Source organism: Amphiura filiformis, chromosome 3, assembly GCF_039555335.1.
Source record: "Amphiura filiformis chromosome 3, Afil_fr2py, whole genome shotgun sequence".
NCBI classification, from domain to species: Eukaryota; Metazoa; Echinodermata; class Ophiuroidea; order Amphilepidida; family Amphiuridae; genus Amphiura; species Amphiura filiformis.
Genome location: NC_092630.1, coordinates 11440179 through 11460798, shown reverse-complemented (window position 1 = coordinate 11460798; position 20620 = coordinate 11440179). Strand labels below are relative to the sequence as shown.

General features: G+C 37.6%; 1 protein-coding gene across 1 annotated transcript; it reads left to right on the top strand.

The window, feature by feature from the left end:
* Positions 1-2838: 2838 nt before the first annotated feature.
* Positions 2839-18989, top strand: LOC140148027 (calcium-activated chloride channel regulator 4-like). Its single transcript, XM_072169862.1, has 13 exons — positions 2839-2857; positions 3880-3981; positions 5813-5971; positions 7881-8058; positions 8348-8463; positions 9103-9265; positions 13343-13599; positions 14017-14224; positions 14654-14826; positions 15230-15401; positions 15622-15744; positions 16934-17077; positions 17795-18989. Exons 3-13 carry the CDS (start codon positions 5816-5818, stop codon positions 18781-18783), a joined length of 2679 nt encoding a protein of 892 aa, XP_072025963.1. The 5' UTR covers positions 2839-2857; positions 3880-3981; positions 5813-5815; the 3' UTR covers positions 18784-18989.
* Positions 18990-20620: the final 1631 nt, after the last annotated feature.

The window sequence follows — 20620 nt, the reverse complement described above, 5'->3', positions numbered from 1 at the left end:
TCTGATGTGCTCTAATGTCCCACAATAAATACTGTCCAAACGTTCATACCCCTTCCCTTAATGTACAAACCAGATAACAGGAATATTTCAAGGTCAACTCTACCAGTTTATGCAGCAATCCCCTCCCAGACAATCTGGGTGAAGTTTATTTCTGCCGTGTTCTTCATTTCAAAATGCCTTTTCTTCTACTTCCATCTCCAATGTCAGCTACGAGACATCATCTTTGTCACATTATGGCCTTTAATTATTATTCTTTACAATTCATCAATAAAAACGCGCAGTGATTTATAGTGCGCTACGCACAGGCACAACGCCTAGACGTTGACACACAAGCCTCAGCACACTTTACTGGTTGCCACACATCATTCCATAAACCATTAAACAACAAATTGGGGAATTTGCTGCTTCAAGAGCGCACACCCTAGACATTCCACAAATAACCATCGCAACCAGGATCAGCTCCCGGAGTTTCGTACGGGTTTAACGAGACAATTAGCATTAAGTTCCTTGTCCAGGGGAATAGCTGGAATTCTGAAATTTACCTCTGAAATCTAACTCATATACTCTTCCAATAATGTCTAATCTTAGCATGAAAGTTCATCTTTGTTGGTAGACTTTACAATAGCTAATTATTTAAACCTATGATCTCAACACAAAATTAAGACGTACCTCAACTTTTTGGTCGCAACTTTGACCTTCATCAGGAGACTGGCAACCTAAGTTCGGGATCAGTGACCTTTTGGACACGTGACCGCAAAACTTGGTCGTACACCTTTGGTAACTTGTATCTGCCCCCGTCGCGGTTTGGTTGATGTTTGGTTGACTCTCTGATGTCAACTGAACAAGCATTTCTTCTTAGGGCTTCGGAGGTTCCCTTTACTTAGGGCAGAACTATGCTTATCCTTTTATCCCAACGTTTATATTGTTTGGTTGCTGTTCTTTCATAGATAAACTGTTGGTTGTTCACAACAATGGTATTGAGCTTTGGCAAAAATTGCATTGATCATTTCATAGCGAACGTGTAGAAGAATTCAAATATCACAGATATACTTTTGTAAGCTTTTGTAGGTACTGTGGTTCTTGAGTTATGTTGTAAAGAGGGCTGAAACAACAACACTTTTGTAAAACGTGCATAAGGTCGTGTGCCTTGAGCTCGCCACCAAAAAAAGGTGGCAACGTTACATTTTACCAAAGTCGACTCAAAACAAATGATGATATCTCTGTCAAGCAAGAAGGTATTGTCATGCTTGTGGTCTCATTTTATTGCTAAATAAAATGCACTTTCAACCCTTTAAAAAGAAATACTTGAACTTTTTTAATACTGACACTGTGCTTCATAGAATTCAGAATGGACAGGGTGGCGGTGGTGGGGATGTGGTGGTGGGGATGTGGTACACACAAATTCTATGGGATTGGTATTTTTAGTGCGTAATCTGCTTCTGTAAAGGCTGTAAACTGGATTTTGACTCTATTTAGCATCTAAAACACTCATGACCTTACAGCTAAACAATTATACTAATTGTTTTTAATAATTTTTTTTTTTTTCCATACAAAACTACCCGCTGTCATATTAAACACTGTAGTAAGTAATACAGATGTCTTCAAAATCGACAAGTTACTGTAAAATTTTAATTACTTATCCTATCATAGTCAAATTATAGATTTTCTGAAGGGAAATTTGACGAGGAATCTAAATATGGACGTATTTTTTCTGTATTGGTTAGGTGGAAAATGTTTAGGTTCAAAATATGTTGAATTGTAAAACAATCGAACATACTTTGGGACACCCAATATTCCGAGATTACCAAACAGCTGTGATTTTGGTTTCTTCCAAAGACAGTTGGCTCTCCATATCCTCTAACCAAATGAATGTTGTTTACTTCCAGTTTATTACTGTAAGTTGGTAATAAGCAATGCATTGAGTGACACATTTTTTATCAAATCTTTTTTATTCCACCCTGTTTAACTTGCAGGTCACCCCGTATAATGAGTTGAAATGTATATATCTGAATTGCTTATGCCTTCAGCTTTCCAAAAATGTATACTTTTGCTAGTTTAGGGTTGATGATTGTCGAGATAATCTAATTAGAAACCTGGTTGGTGTAAAACTTCATAATATTTGTCATGTAACGCTAAGGGTGGCGAGTTAGGGACACACGACCATAACTCATTTACAACAATAAATCAAGCAAGTTTTCAAAGTATATGATTTGTAGAATGAACTTTTTTCCCGACTTTTGCAAAACATCAAAGTGTTATTTTTCAACAATATATTGATTTAGATTACAAAATTGATTTTTGGTTGCTTCGACCAACAATACCTAGTCTACCCTTAAAAGGGCATTTTGTGATCCACAGCCGCATCCCCCCCACTTTTCTCAAAAAAAGTTGAGATTTTTATATCACTGGAAACCTCTGGCTACATAATGTTTATGTACAAAATATTTCTTGCAGATTAATTCGTTCAGCAAAGATATCGTGAAATTTGATTTTCGTTCTGGTGCACCAGAACGAAATTACAACGCGTTGTCTATGGAGCAGTGTAATACACATAATCATGCATAACTCGCGAACGCAAAATCGGAATCAACTGAAATTTTGGGAATAGCTTTTTTGTGGATATCTAATGAAAAATGACATAAATAGAGGATGCTAGGATCACGAAATACTCCTTTAAGTGAACTGTTAATGTGTTAATCTAATCTTATTTATAGGTCAAGCAGTAGCTACTCAACCTGGTAAAAGCGATGCAGAATGTGACCCACTATTGGGTAAACCACCAGAACACTGTCGATTTGTTGATGATGAAACGTCGAAATACAAGGCTTCTTTACTTTACAAACAATTTCTTCCCAAGGTAAGAGATGCACGTATACGTGCCGTCACATAGAGTAAAAACGTTTAATACTGTAAAATATGTAAAACGCTATACTAAATGAATAAAGTGGATACAAGTGTGAGTTTTATGGTATGGTTTTCAATGGTGGTACATGTAGTACCATATTTGTCTTTTGACACTATACAACACTACTGTAAAGATTCGCCTTAATGGCGCTATGGGCTCACTTGACACAAGTGGAATTTTAGGGACAACCTAAAAGTGCCCTCCAGTAAAATTTCTACCAGCAAAACAGGGCACACAGAACCTTATTTCTTGTTGGTATTTCAGAGGAGGGAGCTTCTGTATTTGCACACGAAATTTACCCCAAGGCAAATGAGCCTAAGTGCGTCATGAGGCGAATCTTTACGGTATATGAATGTACCTGAACTCGCTACATGAACGCGTGGTCACGTTATGTCACTCTAACCAATCGACCCTCTTGAAGGGTACCAAATTGACATGCGTGTTTACGTACCACATAATTTATCCACGTCATTCTACTGCGATGTCCGACTTGTGTAGGGAAACGGGCAATAGAAAGTTCATTCAATAGGCTATCTATAATATATATAGGCAGTATAACATGGGATAGTGTTAATAAGCATGGATTTCTGGTTATTCTATCTCACTGGAGTACAGCATCCCCAACTAACAATGTTTTATATTCAGCAGAGAATAGGTCGGATATATTTTCACATGTATCCGACCGTACATGGAATTCTGTAACAAAATCACATGTTTATTTCATATTCAACTCATTATCTATATAGATTGGGTGGAATATCGATATAAGGTTGCGGTTTCAGTATTGTTGTTTATGCATTTTCTGTATCATACAAAAGTAACCAGGCTCTTTAATAATAATAGGATATCAGCAATGTATGAAATATCTCTTCCTGATTCTTCGTGTTTAGTTATTTAGATTAAGAAATGTGCTATTACCCATTAATCCATCGGTGACTGCTCTAACATGTTCGTATCTTTCTCTTGATGTTTAGATTACTGACTTTTGCGATGATGGAACTGATCGGCAAAAGTAAACACAACAGGAAGCACCGAATTTACAAAATATCCATTGCTTCGGAAAGAGCGTGTGGCAAGTAAGTACACTTGAAATGCAAGAAAATCATATGTTTCGTAGTTCTTGTTTTGTCTTGTCTTGTAGTGTACTCTCCAACGCCTTAATGTCGGAGTAATGCGGACATGAATAAAATGAAAGATAGAGATAAAAAGACTTTATCGCGTCTGACATCACTGTCAATCAAATTTCCTACGATCCTTGATTGGTTAATAGCGCGTAAAAGGAAGGCGATTTATCTGGTGCCAATCGGAGAAAAGGAATAGCAGAAAATGGCAAAAAATACGTACTTTTACAAAGCAAAAAGCAACTTTCTAGGCATTGTTGACATGGTGCCTTCGGGAGAGAAAGTTTAGAGACCTAAATTTTGAGATGGTTTGTATGTTTGAAGGTGTAAAATTAACAATAAGGCGCCCGGTTATACCGCCGCGTTCAGCAAGTCATCATCACGACACTTGTATACAAACCCTGCTCGAGTTTATGATGTCAGACGCGATATAGTCCTTTTATCTCTGTCTTCAATTATAGTGCGTGTGAAATGAAGATAGTGTATTGGTTGCTTAGGCTGCCGTGAGGAGTTTGTGCTGGTAATGTTGGTTATTGCGTCCGGTAATGTGTTCCATTCTCTGATGGAGAGGTATAAAGTAGGAGTGGAATGACGAGAGAGACGTCTTACCGGGTGAAGCGGTTTTTGTACCGGGATACGAGACCCCCTCACCCGCCCCGCCCCGCCCAACTCAATATAATGGATATATAAGAGTCTAGGTATTTCAATAGACATGATAGATATGCTAAAATTATATTTCCTTTTCAATTATCATGATTATGTTAAAACCTGGCATACTGCAGTTACTGTCCGTTTTCCTATACACAATACACAGTGCTCTTTCCCATTGACGCGTGACCTCTACAAATAGCCCTACGTTAAATGTATGGGGATATGACTAGTTAACGTCGCTGTGTGAAAAATAACCGGCCAATATCAAAAGTACTCTCCTAAAATTTAGTTTTTAACATGTCCTAAATTTTTAGCTAATTTAGATGTTTGGAAATATTCGTACTTTGGTGTTTTAGTTAATGTTATAGGTAATAGTACATTGCCTAGTTAACGTCGCTGTGTGAAAAATAACCGGCCAATATTAAAAGTACTCTCCTAAAATTCTAGACAATATAGTTTTGTAACATGTCCTAAATTTTTAGCTAATTTAGGTGTTTGGAGAGGGTCGTACTTTTGTGTTTTAGGAAGGATATGTAAACGACAGATAACACCAAAAATATGAAGAAATTATTTCCAAACCGTGTTAAATCAACAATCATTATGTTGCTCATTTTCAAGAATGCTGGTTTACAAAAAGCACGCCATTGTCTCATTTCGTGAACAAAAGTACACATACCATTGTTTCCTTTCGTTTCCTTTATAATCGGTTACCCAACTGAAGCTATAATACGCAAACTTTATTGCGATATCGCACATGAAAACAGTCACATGTGCACAGCCAGAGAAGATCCGATTTAATCAGTTGAGCTGTTTCAATGAGTGTTATCTTGGTTTAATAGCTTTTAATGGGGTTAAGTCCTGCAAAGGTCGAGATGAATTCTACTGTAGACATGACTGCATCATGGGCTAATCACATTTCTTGTTCTCTTGTCCTATCACAGTTGGCATATATTACAAGAAGCACTATAGACTTGAAACTGACTGTGCAATGTATGCCTTGCAAATGCATGCATTCGTTATACTCTATCAGGCGTTGAAACGGAGATGAAACAATTGCATCAGAACACACACAAAACTCACTGTCCAAAAACAATGCTTTTAAATAAATCTGTAAATAATGGCTCTGTTTTTGTAGGTGATGAGAGAACACGATGATTTAAAATCTGGTCCGATTTCTGCTACGACAGACACCACACCAACGTATAAGATCGTTCAGCCAGATCATAACAATTGGGTTCTTGTACTTGATACATCTGGGAGTATGAAAGGGGAACGGCTACGTCAATTGAGACAGGTAAAACAATGTTTGATTAATACACCCTTGATTCAATTTAAATATTTCATATTACAGAACAATAGATTAATATGTATTATGTATAATGAAAAAACACCTGTGGGTGGTCTGATTTTTTTCATTATTTTGGCATGAAAATTAAAAGTTTCATCAAGATATATATCATTCCATCAAATATGACGTCCGTATGTTCAGTATTATGGAAATTCATATCATGTAGTAGCTTTTTTGTTCATAATGTCCAAAAGAAACATGTCTCAGGCCTATCAGGTTATATACCACCGTCCACCAATTAGGCCTGGGTGATGCATGAAAATACGACGAGGAACTATTTGTTTGTCTGGCATCTGAAAAGTTTGCTTTAAAATCACTAAAATTGACAAAGTTACACAGGGAAAAGGTACATTTTGGGGTTTGATACTTCAAAATGATCTATTTTCTGTCATTATATGAAATTTTTATTGAAATATTCCCAAAATTCATCCGCACGGTATCGGTTTTTAGTAATTATGTCTCCTACCTAATTATAACTTTCAGCTTCGAGGGCGCACTGCCATTTTAAGGCATAACAAGAAATGTCTCAGGTCAACCTATGTTGAGGTTTTGATTATTTGGCATCTAAATCATCTAGTTTTATCTGATATATTGCCACCCGAAATTAGTTATTTTCCATTGAAAACTGTATAGACAATTCGTGGTATTGAATCATCAGATCTCACACCACCAAATCAGAGTCCCATAGAGATATGTGCTAAATTTTTTCTTCACAGGAGCGACTCAGTTTTAAGCGACAGCTATGATGGTTGAAATCAGCCCTTGCCTGATCCCTCTGGCTGGGGAAAAATATAGGTTGACCGTCATTATTTTTTACGACTGGCCCTCGAAGTCTACGATGTCTGGGAATTGCCTATTTTACAGGCAAAACCATGCCAGTGTTTCTGTAAAGAAAAGGCTGCTTAAAATCATTAAAAGTTATTTGATCTCGCCCATCTGTGGTGCACTTGCAGGAAATAATATTACTAATCATGATCAATCCAAATTTGGCTAAAATTATGCAAATTTCTGCTCATTTTAATGCTTAAATTAATGCATGGGTTTTTCTAAGAAGTGAAATTAAGGGCGCACAACGATATAATTCTATTTGGTGGTGTGAAATCATCAGGCGTTGTTTTTGTCGTTTGGTTTTGTTGTCCCGTGTAAATCTTTTTTAACATTTGCTCATATAATGTAGGCCTACTGATAGACCTAAAAGCATGAAGACATGAAAAGAAGGGCAGGTTATTTGACCCTTTTCTTTAGCTTTGTAATAATAACTTTCGCTGACCCTTTATTAAGTTTAATTAATGTTTGATAATTATACTTCTAATGCTGATATATGTTCCATAATTTCCATAATTGAATAATAAATGATAACAATTGCAGAGTTTGGTTCCAAAGGCATTTGGACTTAAAAGTCCAAAGGCTGCTTTGTGGAATTTCTTATTTGAAGATATTCCTAAGAGTAGCTGTAACCTTGCCAATTTAATAACATTATGATTAGAGCAGTAGAATGGTTATAACAATTTTTTGGTAATCTTTGAAAAAAATAATTGCAAATCTCTTTAACCTCCCACGTGCGAAGAAGAAAACAATAAATATAAAAGGATTTCTTTTGTTGTTCCAAAATGCATTAAGGCCAATAGCAGCCATTTTAAACCCTGGCATTGGAGAATTGTAGGGGACAAAATTAATGATACTGAAAATAGTGACAAACATTATCTATTCCAATCGTTAAATGTCATTTAAACTTTAAAAATGTAAAAATATACCAGAAAAAATGTGACACAAGGCAGCTATTGGACTTTTGGAAACAAACTCTTCACTTCTTTCTACAATATGATTTGTTTTCTTTTATATCAATACCACGCAGGCTGCCAGTAATTTCATAAACACGGCGATTCAGTTGTACGAAAGTTTAAGCATCATTAGTTTTAATGGCACAGTAACAATCAATGCACCATTAAGGGAAATACGGGACCAAGGAGATCGTAATGCACTCATAGAAGCTCTTCCAACTAAAGCAGCTGGAATAAGCAATATTGGTGAAGGTAGGTACAATTTCATAACCCTATTTTGTCTTCACTTTCGGGAGTTCTTAGTTTTCGAACACTTGTAATGAGTAGGCCTACAGTCATGACTCATGAGATCTCCAGTTACCCATTCATGACATCCCAGTGATATTGCTTATGCAGCTGTAAAGTCCTTCGTGTACATGCGGTAACTTGCATGCATCAGGGACCAGTTTAAGGTTCTTTTGCAAAAAGCATGGTGCGTAAATTTGTGATGATGTGATGATAATCTTCTTTGACTGAATACATTATTGAATTTATACCACAGGAATACAGTTCGGACGAGCTCAGTTAGCCAATAAAAACATCTTCGGAGGTCGTATGCTTGTGATAACAGACGGCGAAGAAAACTCTTCCCCATCCATTTCAAACATAATTCATTTAGTAAGTATGGTATGCAGTGACTGCCATGAACACATTGTATTCTTTCAAATGCAACTAGTGAGGGCGGAAGCAAAAACTTTAACTGTAACTTTACATTTTGTTTACTGGGACATTCGCGCCAAAAAGTTCAAATTTAAGACTATTTCAGACCAAAATGAGGGTGAATTTTGCTATTTGATGTACCCTGCGCAGACATAAGTATGATAAAGGACCATATTATTCTCTCCCTTAAAGCCATAATGCACGATCTTATAAGACGAAATTGTTTTTTTGTTTTTTTTTCAAACCTGATTTTTTTGCATATTTGTAATGTTTACATATGTTCCAACTTGCACCTAAATGGAATCGGTCAAATTTGTTGTCTTTGTAGGTCAACAGAGCAAAGTTCGACATATTATCATAATTTTAAAATTATGATAATATGTCCTCCCATAGAACTGTGTGTTAAGTGACCAAAATAATCGGTGGGGTTTCTTTCACTTTACCTTGTTATTTCAACCTAAAATGGACAGCAACCCTTCCCGCCAGTTATTACTTATATTATTTCAACATTTTGAATAAAGAATAACAAAATAAAAATTTGACGGAAATCGCGCATTAAGGCTTTAACTTTAATATGTCGTTACATTTTGTCAACAGTTAGATGATTACCAGATAACAGTGGATACTATAGCCATTGGACCGGAGTCCGATGAAGATTTGGAATCACTCACCAGAGTGACGGGAGGGCAGTCTTTCTACCATAGCGGTTCGTCGTCAACTCTTGATGAAGCATTTAAAGCATTCTCTGAAAGGAACAGAGGTAATTGACTGCTTTTTGGATATCAATCATCTCAATAGCTATTAGCAAATAAATGAAAGAACAATAAGCCCTTAACTGGATCACATTTATTACTGCACTGTGAATATTATGTATGCTGTTTAAAAGTTTAAATAACACTGTGTTAGAGGTGAACGGAACAACCAGTTGCTTACAATTTTTAAACAGATTAAGGGAGGTGTAATGAGCGTGAACCTGGTTTGGATGCAGAGGGAGTGTGCCTGTAACAGACACAGCCACCAGAAAAGGACCAGCTCAGATCGCGCGCCAAATAAGTTTGCAGTCCAGAAATTTCATTTTTTCTCAGCCTTGCAAAAAATAGGCAGAGGTGGGAATCGAACCCGGGACCTCGGTGTTGTAAAACCTACTGCGTTACCACTGAGCCAACTGACAATCAGCTATGAGAAGTTTGATAGTAATCCTTGATATTGCTGAATAGAATAAATCAATACTGATAGGTCTATTTATCTAATGTACGATGTTATTCAAATTGGCCTATAAACTAGGAATATAATGTGAAATGACTATCAATCGATCAATCAATCAAGTTGTCAAGTTATCAACAATCAATAATAAACCGACGTAGGCATATCATGGAATATTACTAACTAGGCCTACTAACTAATATACCAAATAAATAAAATAAATAAATAAGTCAGTAAATAAATAAATAGGCATAGGCCTAAATAAATAAATAAATACATAATGCAGAATGCAGTTAGTATTTTAGTTGCAAAATTCCAAACATTCTATTCACACATTCTATTATAATTTTCTGCTATACACGCAAAGGACCTGTGCCTTTAATATGTCCGCGCCTAATCAATAATGAGTCTTTCACCATGCTCACACACCATGTTGTATCCCTGCAAGTATTATCTACTGACCAAGTCCTAACACCTCAATGAAATGGATGCTATAACGTACCCAATCAAGCGAACATATCAAGGTCATATCAGGGCGTTATACAAAGAATGGTCAAAGGTCAACGTTTCCAAAGAAGTATAATAATAGATGTAGACACAAGCTTTCGTGCGGGAAACATAAACACATAGTCGTCAGTCGTGTGGTTTTTATGAGATTTGATACGGCGCTGAAGTCTATTGGCTGTCCCAAAATCAGTACCAGACCCGGTTTCCAGACGGCAATGTGTATGTTGTTACAAGGAATGCAAACTCATTTTATCAATGAGTGAACCACATAGAGGAATACAACATCTATCGTGAGCCAATCTGCATTCTGTTGCCTGCAAAAGCCGACGATCAGGTAAAAATTCTAAAAGCAGCGTGACTAGATATTTGCGTTAATTTCATGATACGTGTAAAACGCATTGAAAACGCCAAATTGCAGTCATAAAATATATAATATTAGTAAATCACCCAATCGAATGTTAACGTAGGTATGTGGAAAAGAACTGCAATAACAATAACAAACTATGTGCCCAAAGAGTTGTCTTTGGCATGTCGCTTTTTTGAAATATGACTAAAAATATCAAATTTTGGAAAAACGCCCCAAAATTTAAAACAAACACGAACCTTCCAAAATAAATATATATTAGCACTCGGCGGCCCAGTCACTACCTGCCGCTGTGATTTGGGGTAACTCATTGCTTCCCCTCTCCAGATACCGGAACTTCAAGGTCGCTCATACCCCAGCCCTTAAGAATTTAAAAAAATAACTGCTGTTCAGTTCACCCGTTTAAGGGATCTGGAATGAGCGTTTATGGCATTTCGACAGTATTTTTTGTGCGACATGAGAGCACCTCAGACGTATCGAATTGCATTCTGAATACGAAGCATGTCTTTTTGATATCAAATAATTTTCATTTTTTGAAATTAACGATTAAATACAAATTTTATGACAAATTAATAAAATTTGATATTTTTCACATTTTTGAGATATAACAGTCCTCGAAGAAAATTTCATAAATTTAATGATATATTCTTAAAGTGTATGTAGCTGGGAGGAAAAGCCGACGATCAATTGAAAATTTTGACCTTTCATATTGAAGATATGGATTTTTTTCCCAAAAATCCCTTTTTTATTTTGGCGTTTTGGGAAAAAAATCCATATCTTCAACACGAAAGGTCAAAATTTTCAATTGATCGTCGGCTTTTCATCCCACCTACATACACTTCAAATATAAATCATCAGATTTATAAAGTGTACTTCGAGTACTGTTAAATATCAAAAATATCAATTTTTAATGATTTGCCATAAAATGTGCATTACATTGCGAATTTCAAAAAGTATTTGATATCAGAAGGACATTCTTCGTATTCAGAATGCAATTCGATATGTCTGATGTGCTCTAATGTCCCACAATAAATACTGTCCAAAGGTTCATACCCCACCCCTTAACAGGACATAACTTTAATATGAGTAAATGTTAAGTGCCGAAATTGTAAACACTAAAATAAAATAAAACACTAAAATAAAATAAAAAAAAGTGTGAAGGTTTACATGACTTTTATACTTTGCAATTCACATATTAGACTTCTCCGTAGTCCACTTGCCAATTTTGCATATACTCTGGCTATTACATTTAAACATAAAACGCTGATTTGTAATAATTTGTGTGCAATTGATAGATTTTCACATCTGATATTTTCAGTCACCATACTCCCTCTGTTTGTTAGCTTCCCAAGTGGACTATACTTACTTTGGGTTGATTGGCCATGATGTAATGCATTTTAATTGGATCTGGCTTGTGATTGGTCGCTCAGATCTCGCTATTGTTTAAATCTTCCGGGTACGTGCCATTACCATTAACATGTTCATGACTGTTTACCAGTGAAGTATACGGCCATGGTTTAGGAACAGTCATGTTCCCGTAGTCTCGGTCCCAGCCAATGTGTGCTCCTTCGTCACTAAACAAACCGTCTAACGACAACCTCATAGTACGTCTTTTCAGATCATCGTCATCATAAAATGTTAAGACTGTGATATGACTGTAATCAGTGCATTGTCTCGGTCCCAGCCGGTTTGTGTTCCTCTGTCACTAAACAAACCATTTAGTGACGAAGGAGCACAAATCGGCTGGGACCGAGACTAATCAGTGCAGGGCTTCAGCTAGTCTCAGTCCCAGCCGATTTGTGCTCCTTCGTCACTAAACAAACCGTCTGGCGACAACCTCATAGTACGTCTTTCCTGATTGGCTGAATTAACTCAGTAAAATATTGGGTTGCTAAATAGGCAAGTTGGTGGACAGCCATGCGTTGATATAAATCCCCGTATTAATCAACACAATGTATGTGAGTATGCGTTGCGAGTCGCTGACATGAAAGGCGATATCAGACGATTGGCGCCTCAGTGGCTGCAAGCTAGCGTACATTTTGCGTTTGCGGTATCTAAAAAGTACGATGTTTGTGTCACTTATACAAGTCAAGCCATAATTCATCAGCCATAGCCAATTGAAAACCTTTTTATTTAGAAATTCATTAACCAATCAGCAATCATCATTTCGGGGTTGTCGCCAGACGGTTTGTTTAGTGACGGAGGAACACAAACCGGCTGGGACCGAGACAAGGCTTCAGCGCATACATGTACAGCGAACGATGGACAGCTATGCGGTTTACATAAATCTACACAACGTACGTGAGTACGCGCTACGAGTCGGTGACATGAAAGGCGATATCAGACGATTGGCGCCTCAGTGGCTGCTATAAGCTAGTGTATATTTTGCGTTTGCGGTATCTACAAATCGTGGGGGCCTTTGATGCTTCGTGGCAGGCCTGCTTCGTGTCGCTTTACAAGTCCGTCCTATATAGCCAATTGAAAACAGTTTTATTTGGAAATTCATTAACCAATCAGCGATCGTCACTTCAGATAATTTTGCTTTGACGCCACATAACAAATTTAGAATTGTTTGTGAATATTTCATGATTATGTGTTAATCCAATGGCGACCTCAAAGCGATATCGCTTCCATCACCGCCTGGTGACGGAGGAATACAAACCGGCTGGGACCGAGACAAATGTTCCCGTGGCCTTGTTTCTCTATCTTTGTTTGGGTTAAAAATTCTTATTCTGACGATATTATCCCTATTTCACATTTCAGATACCTCGGATGCTCTGATCACAGTATTCACCAAATCTGTTCAGCTAGCACCGACACAGACTGATACTTCAGACGTTATAATTGACGCGAGTATTGGAGGAGACACTCAGTTCCTGTTCGATTATAGCCAAGGCGATGCCAGCATTGAAGGGACGCTTACAGGACCAGGTGGTATCACTATTACCAAAACAGATTCAGAATATGTAACAGATACAGATTTTAGCCTAACACGTATAACTATTACTGGACAAGCTACGGTAAGTAGTGTTTTTGTACATTTATCTATCGTTTATATTGTTAACTTTGTCTCAGCATCACAAGCACTTAAGCCATATTATAACATTTTCAAACAAAATAGATTAGCATTTCTTTGCCTTAAAATGTTAGCTTTTACTGACAGATATATCCCCTTTTATTTTTGAGCCGAACAACTACGCCAAAGCAAAGAAAATTGGAATTTACTACCAGCGCACATGTCGCCAATACGTAGCACTCCTTCGGTCATGTTGTGGTACGATCCTCTGTTGTGTATATCACCGCGCACGCCGTGTACGTACTGTGTGGTATGAACATCGTGTATGCGTTCGACTAATAATTCCATCGTAATAATAAAGCGCCGTTTAAAATGTTATAATATGGCTTTAAGTACCTATTGTTTTTTATCACCCTTGCAGGCAGGACCATGGCAACTAAATCTAATGAATACAAGTCCCAGCCCGCAAAATGTTACCATAATCGTACAGTCTAGAGCTAGAAAGGATGGCAGTGGAAATCAAGTTGATCCGATTCGTGCTACAGCTACATGGGGCAAAGAAAGTGTTGGCATAATGGGTGACACGGTAGCGACTAACAATCAGACCCTCTTTGTAACAGTTTCTAAAGGTATGACATTGAAGAAAGCTTTTTAAAATGTGTCTTGTTTATTTGCTGTAGAAGTGACGTCATAAATCGGATTAACTACCATGGCAATAGACGAATACAATTTTGATTATATCGCCCTGCACTGCAAGCAGGTTGCACTCATCACCTGTGTATGCCTGCAATCATAGATTGAATACAATACCGCTCTTTTCAGAGATACTAATATTACACTTACAGGTGCGAGTGATCAGCATGATATGTTTCAATGCATAGGTACCGCGTGAACGTTGTAGTCCAGGGCGATATAGCTATGGTAGTTAATCCGATTTTTTAGGCCAGGGAGGAATCCATACGGTACGACTTCTAAACGTATTCGATAAAAAACAATGAACCAGTTTAATGTAGGGAAAAATTATACCGGAATAATAAAACATTTCATGATCTTTGCAGGATATGTACCAGTGTTGAATGCCGGTGTTACGGCTACTGTCAGCGTACCGGGAGGAGATGTCCAGCCCTTCGCTGTTAATGATGATGGCTTAGGAGCAGACATCCAGGAGAACGATGGCATTTACTCGGCTTTCTTGACAGAATTCAAAGGAGAGGGGCGCTACGGAATGAGTGTATGTGGACATTTGGTTTTCTTTGACAAAATTCTTTTACAGCGTATCTGTTCAAATTATAAATGTGCAGTTTTTTGGCGTTGTTCTTTATTGCCATTGGAAAGACTGAATTGCACACATTATATGATTGGCAATTGCAAATAGGAATTGTTAAACAGGTCAATTAATTTGGACATCAATTTATAAATGAAAGAAAGCACGTCGGATTTCTAGGATGGTATTTGAATTGTGTTTATTTTGACCAACTGCGAAGACAAATTACGAAGTGGCTGACTTCACACTTTTTAACGAAGATTTTGTTAATTATAATATTATTATTATTATTGATCAAAACAATTTGTATAGCCTACAATTTTGTGTCTTCACGTTAATGAAAACATTATCTATCATTTGTATAAATTAGGTTATGGTTGAAAATACTGGAAATACAGCCATGCTATCTCCAGCAACGGTCCTTGGTCAAGGTTCGATCATCCATCCCGATGATGAACAAGTATGGTCAGAAACACCAGCAGGGCAATTCCAAAGGGTCGTCAATGGTGGAAGCTTCACTTGCGAGGGCGTATTTTGTGCAGGTATACATCCTCCTTAATACTGAATAAATCCTCCAATCGTTTTACTTCTTGAACCCTTTTCTTCCTCTTTCTTCGTCACCATATCCGTCTTCGTCTTCGGTTTTTTTTTCTAAACATGCTAAACCTGTATTTAAAGGAAGCTTGTTAAAACTTGAAGCTTGCACATATAACAATCACTCTACTTGAATTGGTTGTAAATACTCTTTGGTTTCTATTTTAGGAACTATTGACGTTTTTCCACCGGCACGAATTCTTGATTTGGAAGCGAATATTTTGGATCTAGCTAAGCCAGATGTAACGCTTTCATACACTGCGCCTGGGGATAATTTAATGACAGGAACAGGTGAGCTTTTCTTTTTAGTGTTATATGTCATCAGATCCAAGATACCAATGGCATACGTGAATATAATTTAGAGTGTTTTAAACCCCAGTCTCATTGATACACTGAGCAGATTTACATAGCAAAAAGTGTTTAGAGATTAATAACTATTCTATACACCACTTTGTCCTCGATTTGTAAACATGTGTAAATGCTAAAATGATGTTTTGCAGTTGTAAATTGGTGTTTAGATTTTACATTTGTTTACAAATCGAGGACAGTGTTCAATCTCTACAATGCTCTAGACACAGTTTATTCCACTCGGAGCCAGATGAACAAAAGGCTCATCTTTGTTTGTTGAACTGGGGTAGAATGGGCTCATTCCTCTGAATGCGATGTATACGAATCGCGTTGACCACAAGGTGACTGGAAGGCAATTGTTAGTTTCTATTGGTTATTGCCAGGGATAATGTGTCACATCCAGCACAGGACCCGTGCTAAACTGGGGTCATTTTACTAACTTACGACCAAGTTATCATACTTATGTGAGACTTACGATGTGTTTAGGATTTTAAGTTATTTTTTATTTCCTCCGTGGTCTGGGCAGTGCGCTGTGCGTACACGAGTGTAAACACATAAGTGATAAACAATCACGCTGATTGGCTGATCAATGGTCTTGGCAAGAAGACGGTTTACCCATTGGTCGTTAGCGGGTAGAAGGGGAGGAGACCTTGTCACTTCTACACGATTGCCGACCACTATCGCGTACCTAGACCACGGAAGAAATAAAAAAAATAACTTTAAGACTTCGGAATCGACCCTAGATGTCTATCATTACCTATTGAGTAGATGCAGTTTGCGCCGCGCTACATGGACATGTATTCACCACTTGCATGGTTCCGCCATGTTGGGTATGAAAGGAAGAATTATGTAACTTTACTGCAAGTTACATAACTGTTGTATAACTGATTCAGTTCCCATTCATATATGTTGTCAGTTCGAGGAGGCTCTACCCAAAACTTGATGACCATGCAAGGAGCGAATTCGCACCTCCTTAGCCTCCTAATTGTCCAAATTTGGTCATGGAAGAAATAGCTTATTGTTAGTTATTATTAGCATTATTATATTATTATATTTATTATTAGGAAATAAAGACCGCTTTCACCATGTTCACATAAAATAAGACGCTACATTTTGTGTATTTCTTCCCTAGTTTCGACCTATGAAATTCGCAGTTCAAAGGGTAATATCAACATTCTCTATGACGATTTTGAAAGTGCTGACCTCGTAACAACTATTCTCGGCAATAATTTGGCAAGATCGAAAGAAAGCTTCACAGTCCCTAGTCTCGATATCGGTAAGTTATTTCAATCGTATGGTATCGTCTTTGTCAAATAAATTGGTAACAAACCAATATTTCATTTTTATTATAGCTTAGATGCAATATTATCGTCAATGGAGCGAGAATTTGTCACTCGTCATCGATCATGTTGATTGACACATTGTAATGACAGAAAAACGCCATCAACGTGAGAAAGTAGAAAGATGAAAATGAGATGAACTATTTTCTGTAATGATGCACTGTGATCACGTACTTTCACGCGTTTTGATAAACTCCATTAACTGAATTACTTAACCCTATGTACTGTTCCAGTTGAAATACACAATCGCCTATGGAAGACATGACCATACTCTTCCACACAGGGGGTGTAGATTTCAAATGGAGTCACCCATTTAGGTAACCCCATTTGATATTCTCACTCCCTGTGTGGAATGTTAAGGTCACGTCTTCCATATGAGGTGTATGAATTTTAACTGTAATAGCTTAATTTCAACAAATAATGTGGTTTGGAATGAAATTCCCGAGTTAAAAATTGTTGAACATGAAAACATATTAGGAGGGCAAAATATTTATAGGGCACTTTTAATAGGGAGCATATTGCTATAAAGCTCAGCTATAATATGTGCCTGATGTGTTTATTTTTACAAGCATATTCTTATGCAATGTCACACTATATAAATTATGATTCTTCTGACCATATGTTTGTTTGTTTCTTATCACTTACCAAAACAGGTCCTCATAGTTATTTCTTCGCAATTGTTGCAATAGATGACTCCAGCCATCGTAGTTTGGTTTCAAACATCGCATCAGCTTCAATGAGGTTTGTAACGCTTCCACCTGGAGCGACATTTCCGCCAGAACCTACAACAACCACTCAATTGATTCCAACAACTGATGGAGGGAATTTTCAGCCGTCACCAAAAACAGAACCTGCGAGCACTTCGCTGCCGCTAAAACCTACACTAGACCCAAATGGCACGGCATTTACGCCTCTATTGATTGCTATTGTTGTTGCTGCACCTTTGATCGCCATACTCCTGGCTCTTTTACTCCTTGCATGTTGTTTGTTTTGCGGATGCTGTAAAAGAAAGCAGAAGGGAAATAAAAATTTAAAAACAACCGAAGCACAGCCTAATGGAGAAATGCCAATTTATGGTAATGTGAATGATCCGAATCAAGAATTTGCACCAGAATCAGCTGTGGATGACACACGTGTGGCTGTATTGGTATTTCCAAATGCAGACGCAGCAGATATGTCGGCTGCAGCGGAATCATCTATGACTCCAACAAGAACTGCTCGCGTGGTGAGTAACGCAGGAGATACCGGTGATATGCTTGCTGCAGCAACACCAGCAGCATCTATGACACCAACACTAACTGCTCGTGTGGTGAGTCGAACAGAGGACGATTTCGACAATGCTGGAATGTCTGCTCCAATTTCGACCATTGATAGAACACGTAAGGCTGTTGTAGTGACTCAAGATGACACACCTGCAGGACCATCTTCATTACAGTCAAAACCAGATGTTCGACAAAACTTTTATAGCGAACTTCCAGATAGAAAAAACGGTTATGCTAATGGACGTAAACCTGGGCTAAGACGAGACGGCACCTACTATCAGAATTACCGGCGGGATAGCTCTTCTTCAGAAGAAGACGAGATTTCGCGAGAAAAGAACAGAATGAAACAGATGAATGTACAAGAACCTGAGTACTATTGAACAACATGATTACCTAAATTTTGATGGTGCTCTCATATCGTGAAATATTTTGTGTGTAAAGCTAAGAACATCATCTTAAATATGACAACTTTATATCGTAATGCACCCTATACTTGCCATTCAGTTACCTTCGTGATTGTTTGTTGGTGATCCGTGCGGAGACACGCTTGGATCAAGGCTGAAGCAGACGTAAATGTCGTCATGTAAGGATGAAGAATTAAATATAATGACAATGAAGAACAAGGAAGAGAATCCCATTCCTTAAAATATAGTTGAACAATTATACTGTCAGCCTTCGCGTCAAGACATTCTTAATCCAATCTCATCTCCACCGATTTGAAGACAATACATAAGATCTCATTAAGGCACACCGAGTAACGTAAGTGGCCTTGCGTGAACCAAATTTACTGGAGTTAAACCTACGTTATGTGACTCAAAACACTGACACATAAAAGTTTAGCTTTGTGAAGAAACTTTTATATAGTAATGCCTTATCCTTAATACAGCTAGAGAATCTACAACTGACGGGTAATGACGGAGATAATAACCAGGGCCGTGACACTCGTATTCAATCCCTGTATAAAAAATGAAGTCACTTCGCCGGCAGTTTGAGTGACGGTTGCTATGCCGGTTGCTATGCATCGAGGTGGTAAGCCTAAAACTTACGTACTTGTGAACGGCTATGATGCGCGTTACTGCTTTACTGGTCAAAAGGACTTATCCTGTATTTGATTGACAGTTGCTAGGGCATCGAGGTGGTAAATTAGTCTTAGTTTCAGACCTGCAAGTACAGGTACGATTGTAACGCAATTTGAAAGTATGTTTATTTGTTTTAAGAAAGAAATACCATTTTCATCAAATTTTATATTAGTAGAGATAATATTAGACCCATATTTTACTTGCTTTATTGAATTTCAAGCTAATTTTATGTATGAAATGTGCACATTTAGACCGATACAGTGCAAACGACACTCCGTCTTGATCAAGTCTAACATCGTCAGGCTAAAATCTCCTCAATCTTGAACGACTGTCGAGGAAGTCTATTTTGAGCTATTTTTCCAAGATGGCGCCCATCGACTGCCAATTATTCGGACCCTTTCCGGCAAAAATACAGCTTATTTAGCCAGTCTCGTCACGGGGTAATCGGTTATAATATTTTCCTAGCATATTGAGCTAACTCCTCAGCTATTTGGTTTTTCACGATATGATAGTAATGGAAAGATTCGACCAAATGTTCGCCGTTTTTCGCCATTTAATTTTTTTGGAAACGATGACGTAAACATTGCATCATCTCTTCCACAGGAAATACACTCCTACACGTACAGGGGTACTATGCCATCACATGCATGAAGGCGCATAGGCTGAATGACTGACTTCATTTGCGCAAACGAGTGGCTTATCCTATAGTATATTAGTACTCGAGAATCCTTGTAATAACATGAATAATACAAACTTTTCGCTGAACAAGGAATGATCTTTGACCTGACCTACGGTCAGGTCACACTAATTGAATTAGTCTTAGACCTCCAGTCGTTTTGTTAACCTAACTACAGTGATTAATTTGACCTATGCGCGGCAAAAAAAAACCAATATGAAATCGGACGAGAAGGTATTGCAGATACTGTTTGAAATAGTTGAAATATACAATTTTTAGCTGTACCAAAAACAACTTGAAGATAATAAGCATGGAATTGAAACAAAATACATCATTGGAGGAAATTATTATTATCTCGTCTATGCTCACGGTGATATTACATAAAGTAAATAAAGTCTGGTATTTTATTTTACGTCAGCAACATGGTAAGACAGCTGCATGAAACCCATCGTGTTTAACAAA

What these genes read in the sequence shown, in the direction of transcription:
- LOC140148027 (XM_072169862.1), top strand. Translation starts at nt 5,816, where the DNA reads ATGAGAGAACACGATGATTTAAAATCTGGTCCGATTTCTGCTACGACA. An exon ending in GGCTACGTCAATTGAGACAG is followed by an intron (nt 5,972 to 7,880) that starts GTAAAACAATGT and finishes AATACCACGCAG; the next exon opens with GCTGCCAGTAATTTCATAAA. An exon ending in TAATTTAATGACAGGAACAG is followed by an intron (nt 15,745 to 16,933) that starts GTGAGCTTTTCT and finishes TTTCTTCCCTAG; the next exon opens with TTTCGACCTATGAAATTCGC.